The sequence below is a fragment of the Anthonomus grandis genome, chromosome 15, assembly GCF_022605725.1.
Source record: "Anthonomus grandis grandis chromosome 15, icAntGran1.3, whole genome shotgun sequence".
Lineage (NCBI taxonomy): Eukaryota > Metazoa > Arthropoda > Insecta > Coleoptera > Curculionidae > Anthonomus > Anthonomus grandis.
This window is the reverse complement of record NC_065560.1, coordinates 22,025,906-22,038,066: the sequence shown is the minus strand read 5'-3', so window position 1 is coordinate 22,038,066 and position 12,161 is coordinate 22,025,906. Positions and strand designations below refer to the sequence as shown.

General features: G+C 33.2%; 1 protein-coding gene across 1 annotated transcript in view; it reads right to left on the bottom strand.

Annotated features, from left to right (window-relative positions):
* Positions 1-364: 364 nt before the first annotated feature.
* The window catches only part of LOC126744871 (DEAD-box helicase Dbp80), a 67,751-nt gene continuing 55,954 nt past the window's right edge, over positions 365-12,161 (bottom strand). The window contains exons 7-8 of the mRNA XM_050452438.1: positions 3,730-3,892; positions 365-727 (exon numbers count right to left, since the gene is read on the bottom strand). Of these exons, the coding sequence (XP_050308395.1) occupies positions 474-727; positions 3,730-3,892 (417 nt within the window). The 3' untranslated portion in view covers positions 365-473. The remainder of the gene's footprint in view (positions 728-3,729; positions 3,893-12,161) is intronic.

Below are 12,161 nucleotides of genomic sequence, written 5' to 3'. Positions count from 1 at the left end.
GACGAAATATTGGTAAACTATGTTAATAATTTAGAGAAAAAAATTGAATTCATCTATAAGTCTTAAAACTGGAGAAGGTGTAGCTACTACATACATATGTATATGTATCTGTTAAATGTTGTGAATTTGTAAATTAGTGATTATTAAATTGTTTTAAACAAATTGGATAGCGAATTTTATTTCTTCTGGCTATCGTAAAGTCTATCTTTTATTAATTTGCTAGAAAAAAAAACAGGTCGTAAATAACGAAGGTCAGATATAGTGACGTAATTTTCGTGGTCCCTTCACCGTCGCTATAAGCGACTTTCACTGCATATTATCAAACAATATTAATATGGTTGCAACTATAACAAAAAAATCTCAATTTCCAATTAATAGTTTATTCTTAAAGTATGATGATTTTTCTATATAAACCTTGCAGTACCATAAATCCATATATAAAAATAACAAGCATACTATGGCTAATTAAACGGTCACTGTCCAATTTTCTCGATTTCATCGCAGTCATCAGCGTTGAGATATTGTATCTTTTTGCCAAAGTGTTTTTCGATATCCTTGCAAATCCTCATCGAATTTTCCGAATCCACCAGATTAATGGCGATTCCCTTCTTACCAAACCTGCCGGTACGACCGATCCTATGTAGGTACGTCTCACAATCTGCCTCTCCCTGAAGATCAACTGGTAAGTCAAAGTTAACAACTATGGTAACTTGTTCTACGTCGATACCTGGGAAAATATTTTCGCTAATTAGGGGTTACAGAATAAAATATCACAAAACAGTTTTACCATCAAGTAAAATTCTTTATACGCGTTCGGCGGTTGAAAATTTCGAATATGATTTTTGCGTAATGTGTAAGAAGGAGACCAAGTAGAGCGAGAACAAACTTGGCTCCACCGTGGGCGGCTATCGCGTAGTCGTTGCGCTTATCAGTCCGGTTAAAGTTCCGATCATGTTTACAATTTATTTTAACCTTTGGTACGAAGACGGATACAGTAATAAAATAAAAATGGTTTTCACTATTGATCAAAAGATTAATATCATTAAATGGTATTGTCATGCGGATAGTGCAGAAAAAGTTGTCGGCCGTTTAATATTTGCATATCCTGATCAGCAAGTCCCTACTGCTAAAACAATTTATAATATCTGGCATAAGTTTGAGCAGTCGGGATGTGTAAATCGGTGACCAAAATGTTCTAGTGGCGATCAGGAACCTCGTCGAACACCTGACGCTAGGATTGAAAAGGAGGTCAAGGTGTGTGCTTTTGTGGAAGTAAGTGAACCTTGTTCTAGCTCCCAAATTTTTGAATAACTTGATATTCCAAGTCGTACAGTGCGTGATATTTTGAAAAGAAATAAGTACAAAGCCTATAAAATTAAAAACACTCAAGAAATTTTTCCAGAAGATCAAATAAAACGCTTGGAGTTTTGTGAACCTTAAGAGAAAAAATTGATCAAAATGACGACTTCACAAGTAATATTTTATTTACAGACGAGTCATCTTTTTCTCTTCTAGGTCGACATAATTCTTCAGTCGTGAGATATTGGTCTCGGGAAAATCTACATTTGAATGTACCATTACGAACTCAATACCCGCAAAAGGTAAAGGTTTGGGATGGTATTTTAGCCAATCACATTGTAAGGCCTTTTTTTATTGATGGTACCTTAAACTCTGAGAGATATTTACTTTTATTGCAACAAAATATTATACCCGCTGTACGAAACTTGGATGTTAATTTTGAGGAAACTTGGTTTCAACAAGACGGATGTTCCGCTCACAACGCTAGACAAGTGCAGGGCTATTTAACAAACACTTTTCCTGAACGGCTTATTTCCACAAGAGGTACCATACCATAGCCACTGCGATCTCCAGATCTGACGCCTTGCGACTACTTCCTATGGGGCTGTTTGACGAAAATTCTTTACCAACACCGACATGAAAGAGCCGTTAATTTGGACGAATTGCGACTTAGAATTATTTATATTTCTAGATCCATTACACCTGAAGTGTTGTACGTAGAGAATTTTACGACAGGTTGGGATACTGTGAAGCCCAACAAGGAGGTGTATTTGAACACCTTATTAAATAATGCATTTAATTAGAATTATTATTTTGTTTAAGAGTTATTTTTCATTTTATTTTAGAATATTGTATTTAGTTTTCACCAAAGGTTTTTAAGATTTGAGCATATTAAAGTTGTTTTTTTGACTTGCGATTATGAGCAGGTTAAAAAACAACATAAATTTAAAATACTTGATTCGAGGCTGACCTACACATCTCCAAGCGCTTGCTAAACATCACTGCGAGCAAGCCGAAATCACATTGCGAGCGGTACGGAGAATCGGCGTCGCTATCGGTGGGAGGTTACCGATGCAGTCGTTCTCTGTCTACTCTCTATCTATTAGGTCTAATACATTAAAACCGTAGCCGATCGATAGTTCTAGCCGTGACACTGGTTTCGTGGCGTCAAAATTGAAGCCGAGATTTGGTGGCGCACGCCGTACAGTGGAACGACTAAGTGGAGATACTGCGGGACCTAATATTTTACATTTTACAAGATAATATATTTTTTTTATTATTACGTATTTTTGGGTATATGATAAATGTTTTAAATATTTATTATTATTTATTTTACTGAAAAAATATACCTAAACGGTGTTTCACATTCGTCTACCCTCAAAATACGAAAATGGATAATTTACCCCAAAGTTGCACATTATTTACTTATAAAAGAATATGCCATATAAAAAAAATATATATATACTTTATGTGGTTTTGAAGATTATTGAAAAAAAAACAAATTTTGTTCCTTATTTTCTTGATTTATCATTTGTGGCTCAAGTTCTAACTCTTGTAAGACCCGTGATTGTTTTTTTGTAGGGGTATGGGTTGTGAATGGCTGATTCTCAAATATTGTAGGGCAGGCATCTTCTGACAGCTTTACTCTTTTTCGAGAAACCTTTAAAATTGTGCCATCCTTCCTAGCCACTAGATCTTCACGAATAATGAAACGTTCAGAAAAATGTTTTATGCAGATCCTTGATGATTCTTTTATCACTACGTCGTCTCTTTCAATGCATTCTAACCATCTTTTTTTTTGATCCGGGTCATTGGGAAAACGAAAAATGGTAACTCTCTCGGTATCTTTATTATTGCTTTTGCACCCAGGAATGCAGCAAGAGGTAGGCATTAGTCTAAATAAAACTAAGATTGTAAAATGTAAGTTAAAAATTAAATTGTTAATTTACCCACCTAATTTAAATACCGAATTTTTATTCTTTTTAAAACTCAAAGCGAGTATCAAAATAGTTTGGTAGTTTAAAATTTTAAATGCGTAATCTTACTATAAATTACAATAATAACTGCAGTAAAATATTATTTCGAATCAACGCAAAATATGTGCCCCAGCGCGGAATTTTTGCCATCACGATGCGGTCGTCGCCTCGCATGATTTCGGCTTCTGTTGTGAGGTATCGATGGAAGCAGGGATAAGTGTCCAGGCTAGAACTATCGATCGGCTACGATTAAAACTCAATCCGTAAGATTCAACTCGCCAAACGTGTATATTATTTTAGAAACGTGTTTCGCTTACATCATCGGATGCATATTAATTTTAATCTTGTGGTAAAACTATTTTGTGATTTGAGTTTAGTACCAAAGGTTCCAACCAAAGCACTACAATAAAATGTATAAAAACTTTAAAAAATAATGTGTACAAAAGAGTAATACCTCTGGATAAGACATTTGTCGTAATAAGTACTTTCTCTTTCCCTTCCCTAAATCTATCGAGTACATTTATTCTCTGTTCCACCGTTAAATCCCCGCTAAGAACGGCCACTGCATGGCCATCTGATGACATCTTTTCTGATAACCATGAAGCTGTTTTCCTGGTCTGTAATAAATACATTTAAAGATAATAATACATTTATTATACAGGGTGTTATTTATAGGCCAGGACGGAGGCCTTTGAAAATGGTAAAAATTAAAAAAAAAAAAACAAAAGTAAACTTTGTTTATATTTATTAATTATAACATATTATTATTTTAGGTTCTAAAAGTGGCGATTATCATGACGACATAAATCATGAAATGGGTGAAACAAAAAATTTACTTCCGAATTTGCCGCCAAATTCAGTCTTAGTTTTGGATAACGCATCATATCATAATGTATAAGTAAAAAAGAATATTACCTCAGGAAGTAAGAAAAAATGATGAGAAAATGACAAAAACGGAAATATATGAATTAATTGTTCAACATACAAGTTCTTATCCAATAAAGTGAAAACTTGACAAACTAATGCAAAGTCAGTAACGGAATGGAAAATCAGTCAACATTCAACTTTACGGTTGCCTCCATACCATCCAGAAATGAACCCCATTGAAAAAATCTGAGGCACTGTTAAAAACTGGGTAGCTAGCAGAAATACAACTTTTAAGTTGGCAGATGCAGAAGTTTTGACGAGACAAAAATTTGCAGTCGATGAGAAGATAAGCATTTTTTCAGCATAATAACAAAATTTAAGAAAAATATATAAAAGATCATAATCAAACATGGCGGGCGAAGAAGTTGATAAAAGTGGCTCCAATAAAGTGTGCAAATATTGTCAAAAAACTGTAATAAACTCCCTTGCAAAGTGCGTAATGTGTGAGGGGTACTATCATACGTCGTGTGCGTTAATGGTGGCCGACCTCATAGCACTGGGCAAGAATAATCTAGTGAAATGTTGTCAAGAACCTGGTGAAGGGGCCACGTCAGAAAACGCGGGAGAATGTTTTTCCGAGACGTTCAGCAAACTTTTGGAGGCAAAGGATGCAGTTATTAAGTCAAGAGAAGAGGTAATTAATGAGCTAAGAGCAAAAGAAACTTAATTGTACCAAAACATAAAGCTTCTGGAAGAAAAATTTGTGGTTAGGTATAACTAGTGAGACGAAACTATCGATAGCACTATCGATAATATCGATATTTTTGACTATCGAAAACTATTGATAGTTTGTTCAAATATCGCCCGCGCGATGTCCGGTGACTTGATTACATTTTCTTTGCGGTGTGAAATGCTAAATCCTTGCCCCTTGCGCGAAGATTTTCTGCATAAATTTATTAAATGACTACGACGCGCCAGTCCGCCAGTTGTTTTACGTGTGTTTAGCCTAAACAAAAAAAAAGAAGAAGAAGAAGAGGAAGAAGAAGTGACTAACCCCTAACCTAACTTTACTTTTTATTTGTTTTTAAAATAAATATTTCATTCGACGATTGGCTTTCGTGGAGGCTGTGTCTTGGTTTTTCCTACTAATCTTTAGTGTAGTGTTGGCGTCTTAAAAAGGTGAGTTGAGCTTACTTCGAAGTGCAAATCTTTTGTTAAACGAATTTTTGCTTCAGCTCTCATATTTTACAATTCTCATTTTTATATATAGTTTAGTGCATGCTTGTATTAATAGTTTCTCTGCTTTAAACAATGAATGAAAATGGGGAGGGGGGGCGCCCCCCCCCCCAAAATACTCTGCTCATACCTACAGATAATCAGACTAACAATGTAAATAATTTCAGCATTTCTGACAAAAAAACCGGTCTTTTATTCAAAACAGGATCTTGGACCATTTATAGTTTATTTAGAATCTACTGAAAAACTAGGTTTCAATGTTGGCAGATACAATAATATTAAGATTGCTAGGGACATATTGAACTTAAATCTTCCTGATTTAAAAAGTATTAAAAACAAAGGTCTGAATAGGATTTCAGTTGAATTTATAAATTTTCAAGCAGCCAACAACTTTATGAAAAATAAAACTCTATTAGACAAAGGCTATAAATATTTATACCTTTTAACTTTGTATCATGTAAAGGGTTAGTAAGGCAAATTGACCTCGAAATAGATGAGGATGAACTACTAAAATGTTGTAAAACCAATAGTCATGTGGAAATATTAGCCGCCAAGAGGCTCAATCGTAAAATCATTAAAAATGGCGAAACAAATTATGAACCCACAGGAACTGTACTTTTTACATTTAAGGGTGTGTATTTACCTAAATCAATAACCTTTTATTGACTAGAAAGACCAATTTCCATTTATATTTCACCAGTTACACAATGTTTTCGATGTCTACGTTTTGGACATACCCGCAATAATTGCAAGGGTAAAGAAAGATGCTTTAATTGTGCGAAAGAAAGAAATGAAAATAGCGAAGAAGAACATTCTACCTGCAATACATAATGTTTATATTGTAAAGACAATCATAAATCAACTGATAAAAAATGCCCAGAGTATATGCGACAAAAAAATATTAAAGAGTTAATGGCATATGAGAATATAACTTTCTATGACGCGAGTGAAAGTATTAAAAAAACATACATTCCAAGAGATGAATTTATCTATCATCCAAATGACTTTCCCAATATAAAAAATAACAAGAAAAATAAAGGTAACTCCCAAGATAATTTGATAACCCCCTCACAAAGACAAACTGAACATTACAAATCGGACCCAATTAAACGTTCTTTCCAACAAGTATTAACCGAAAATTCTAAAAAAAAGAGAATAATGCATAAAGGATATGACAAAAAAGCTCATAAAGAAAACCTGATTTTTTCCAACTCAAGACCCCGAAAAGAGGATAAATCTCAAAAACAAAATATGACAGTTTATACACAAGCTATGACAAACTCACCAATGCCTAGCACTAGTGCACTTCACAATCAAAGTAAATTTGAACCACATACTTCTACATATCCTGAAAATATTGAAAACATCATACATACTATTTTAAACATGTCAGAAAAAAAATAAAAAAACTATTAAAGACATTCTTTTTAATCCAAATTATGATAATCACATGGACTTAGAGTCTGACTCACACTTAGATTCGAATTATTAAATAATGATAATAAAAAATTCAAACAAACACCTCATCAACTCTAGCCTAAAAATCATTCAATGGAACTTAAGAAGTATTAAGTCCAATAGGGAAAATTTACTGAATTTAATTTTTAAAGAGAATCCTGACATTCTGCTCTTAAATGAGACCTGGCTAAAATCAGAACATCATTTCAATTTAAAATCATATAACATAATAAGACAGGATAGACATGATGGCTATGGAGGTGTAGCAACTTGCATTAAGAAAAATATAATTTTTAAAACTATTGAAACCTATTCATCAGATAATATTCAATATATCATAGTGGAAATAAGTAATGTCCAGTTGACTAATATATATTGTAATTCACATATCAACTTAAATTCAGACATTTTGAAAAAACTCATAAATAATAATCCAAAAAATACCATCATCATGGGAGATTTAAATTCTCATCACCCCTTATGGGATAACTGTACTCCCAATAAAGGTGGAAACATAATAAATGATTTTGTATTCGAGAATGAACTAGTGATCATGAATGATGGTTCTATGACTCGTTTTCAATTAGCAGAAGATTTATCAAGTGCTGTTGATTTAACAATGATCAGTGCAAATTTAGCGTTACAGGCCAATTGGTATACCACTATGGATTGTGGTAATAGTGACCATTTCCCTACCTGCCTCATAGTCAATAATTACAATAACAATTTTACTCACAATTATATTGTAAATTCATTTAATGCTAGGAATTTTCGTAAAGCCGACTGGGATGCATACCATGACAAGATTGTGTTATCTATAAGTAATTCAAGCTATAATCTAAAATATGATGAAATAATTGACATCATCAATGTAGTAGCAGACCAGGTCATTCCAGTGAAGCAAAGTGGCTCAATCATTAGGAGAGGGAACCCCTGGTGGGATAGGGAATGTTCATGCTGGGTTGAAGAAAGGAAAAACGCAATTTTGACATTTAACCAACTTCCAACAATTGAAAACTTTATTAAGGCAAAAAAAATCATCGCTCTAACTAGGAAAAAACTAAAAATCAAAAAAAGAGAAAAATTTAAAGCATTCTGTGGAACCCTAATAAGAACCTCGGGAATTAAATATGTCTGGAATAAAATAAGAAATTTCAATAATAACTATAAAACAAATAAATTCAAGGTGAATATTCCAGATAATCTCAAAAAATCTATTCTCAGAAATATGTCGGTTATAAATATTGACCCTAATTTTCAATTAATGCCCCCAAATGAAAAGGAAACCATTTCCTTCTTTACCCTAACCGAATTAGATTATGCATTAAAAAATAAAAAATCGTCTGCACCAGGCATGGATAACCTTTCATACGAAATGTTTTCTCAGTTACCTTTTAAAGCTAAACAAATCCTCCTTAATATATACAATAAAACTTTACAGGGAGAACCTTTACCAGATTCATGGAAACAATTTCACATCATTTTCTTCCTTAAACCTAATAAAGACCCTAAACGACCCGAAAATTATCGGCCAATTACTCTAGCATCATGTGGGTCTAAAATCATGGAAATCATGATCAAGACTCCCTTAGATTGGATGTTAGAACATAGAGTAGAATTTATTAATAAACAGACTGGATTTCGAAAAGGGAAGGGAATTTATGACAACATAGCTTTTTTAACATCTTATGTTTTTAATGCCTTTCAATCTTCAGAATCGGCCTAAGCAGTTTTCTTGGATATTAAAGCAGCCTATGATAATGTTAACATCTATAAACTATATAATAAACTGCGAATGTTAAATACTCCCAATTATCTGGCAAATAACATTTTTAATCTACTCAAAAATAGACTTCTATATTGTAGGGGCAATGACGGGTCATTTTTGGGACCAATATTAACTACAACAGGATTACCACAAGGATCCCCTTTAAGTACGATCTTGTTTAACATCTATATTAGAGAAGTGTTTTTTTTTGGATCTGGGGGATGTTGAGTTGACAGAATATGCTGACGATTTGGTCATTATGGTAAAAGGAAAAAAATGTGTCCATTATGGTTGATAAAATTACTCATGCTATTAAAAAGATAAATACATTTTTAAACGAAAATAGCTTAGTGCTTTCAATTAATAAATGCGAAGCAATGTGGTTTACTAGGGGAAAGAACAATATTAACCCTCCACCAATCGTTATCAACAATGTCGTTATCCCCTTTAAACACCGAGTAAAATATTTGGGCATGTGCATACAGAACAACCTGAAATGGAAGGTACATATAGAAAACATAGTCAACAAAGCCAAAAAATCACTCAGTGTTTTAAGGGCATTATGTAGAGTATGGTGGGGTGCAGATCCAACCACTCTTTTAGTAACCTTTTTTGCCTTAGTTAGATCTCACCTAGATTTTGGATCCACATTTATTAAACCCTGTAACGGGACGGTACTTAACATGTTAGATGTTGTATTCTTTGAGGGTTTGCGAATATGTTTGGGATGCATGAAATCCACCCCCAGAGCAGCACTATTAGCAGAGGCATCCATGATAGACTTGGAACACAGAAGAAAACTTTTAGCTATGAAACTGATATCAAAGTTCGTAACTATTACAAATCACCCCATCACACAGCTTTTAAATAATACTAGAATGAAGCTAATACATAGACCGGAATTCTGGCAACGGGATAAAACTCCCTATTTAATTCTGGCACTTCAGGAGTTTCGACCATATAATAAATCAATCAGTAAAGGAGCAACCTTCCCATGTTACGAATGCAACTTTAAAATATTGACTACACCCCTAAAATTAATTAACCTTAACATAGGAAAAGGCGACATTTCAACAAGCCAAAAATTCATTGAAAGATCAAACAAGTTTAAAGAGAAAGGATATACTTTTATTTTTTCCGACGCCTCTAAACAGGGTAATAGGGTAGGGTTCGCAATATCCATTCCCAAAATTATAAATTCTCATCAAGGTTACCAGACTGTCTCAACATCTATAAATCGGAAATTATTGCAATTTATGATGCGGTAAAAACTGCAATAGAAAAACAAATAAAGAAAGCTATCATCTTTTCGGATTCATTGAGCGCAGTTACAAAACTTAAAAGTAATCTTTTATCTGCAAGGATAGATCGCTGGATTATCATAACAAAGCAACTAATTAGTACAACCAATGAAAAGGGCTTTGACATCCAGCTTGCCTGGATACCAGGTCATGAAAATATACTAGGAAATTCAGAAGCAGATACTTTGGCGAAGATTGGATCCAACCTAAATGTCCCCAGAAAAATGCTCATTGACATAAATGATATTCTTAAGGTACTCAAAAATAAAATAAAAAATAACTTTTCAAACAAATGGAAATATTTAGTTGAGACTAAACATTATAATTATAGTAAAATTCAATTTGACTTCCCCTATAAAAGATGGTTTGCCAATATTAAATATGTAGATAGAAGACACATCACCACCATTATCAGAATGCGAACTGGTCATTGTCTTACTAACTCACATCTATTTAAAATAAATATCAAAGATGATTCTTTATGTGACTGTGGAAGGTATGATGACTTAAATCACATCTTATTTGAATGTCCATTAAATTCTATAGACAACATGGACATGTATAAAATTTTTGTTCAAAGAATGAAATTATCACCATTATCCATCCATGATATACTTAACGCTTCAAATAGCGAAACTATAGAAACAATCATGCATTTCCTAAATAAAAATAAAATCAAACTTTAAAGCTCAACCTGCTTATTTCCCGCATATTCCTGAATCCTTAGTTGTATTAGTGATATTTATGTTTCCTCTCTTGCCTTTGTTGTTGTACTAATACCCTCCATTTTTAGCGTTTATTTAAAACGTATATTAATCATAGAATATCAAATATTTTTCTTCTTGTTTTCTATATAAGCTACAAAGAACAAGGCTTATAGTCTCAGAATAAGTCGGGAGATCCCTTAATGGTATCGAGCCAGACGACAAGGGACCCCACAAAAATCGAGCTGGCAATTGCCTTGCAGCAAAGCCATCAATAAGAACAAGAACAAGAACAAATAAATATTTATTTGTGCTGGTTGTTGAGTTGAGTGGATTATTGAATATGTGTGGTTTACGGTGGAATATTTGTGGTTTATACTATACTAACTATACTTAGTGTGGACAAAAATGGACAAATTTATAATAACTTCCAATAGTTTAAACAAGAAGAGAAACAAAGGTGAGTTTTTTATTTAGTTCTCTTCAGAATTAAAAACTAAAATTATTTTGTGTTTTTATAAAAATATTATTCTAGAAATGAATAGTGACTCTGGTGATGATTCCCCGAGTATAACTGAAAGTGAAAGACAAGGGCCCAGTAATACTGTTAATAAGAATGAAGTAATAAAAAGGAATAGGAAGAAAATGACAATATCCAGTGTGTGGAGATATTTTAAAGCATCAAGTGACAAAAAATTGGCTAAATGCTACGAATGTGGAAGAGAATACAAGACCAGTGGAAATACCAGCAATCTTTCGGATCACCTAAAACGATTTCACCCTGCCCTACTGAATTCAAAATCATCAGCCCAAGGTAAAGAATCAAGTACCTATTTGCTATTCCCATTATTTTTTAAGAATTATTGTCAGGTGATGAATGTAATGAGGATATCTCTTCCATGTCAAGATCAGGAGAATCTTCATCAAGATCCAGCACACGATCAGTAAGCCCATTTTTTCGAAAAGTTTTACAGTATGAAAACAACTCGCAAAGAAAAAAGGCTTTAGATGATGCTCTGATCCTTATGATTGCGAATGATTATCAGCCGTTTACCATTGTAAAAGATCAAGGTTTTAGGACATTTGTTAAGTTACTTGATCCGAAGTATGTCCTGCCTAGTCCTGACACATTAAAAAATAATTTTTTATCTGAAATGTATAACAAAACTGCAGAAGAACTAAATACAAAATTGAAAAATATAAAGTATGTGTCAATAACAACAGATATTTGGACATCGGCTTCAAATGAATCCTATATATGTATGTCCTGTCACGTCATTGACTTGAGTTTCACTGTAGGTCGGGCAATTTTAGCAACTACACAAATGGATGAATCCCCCACTGCAGAAAATATTGCTAAAGTAATAAAGGAAATTTGTGTGAAATGGGGTATATACAAAATATCATGCATAGTCACAGATGATAATAATAAGCTTTATTTCCAACAGGTTACATATACCCAGTTACAGGAAAATCAATTAAATATATAAATGTACGAATGCATGAATTGTATTAGATTCATGCAACTGAACTATAAAAGAATTGCTATATA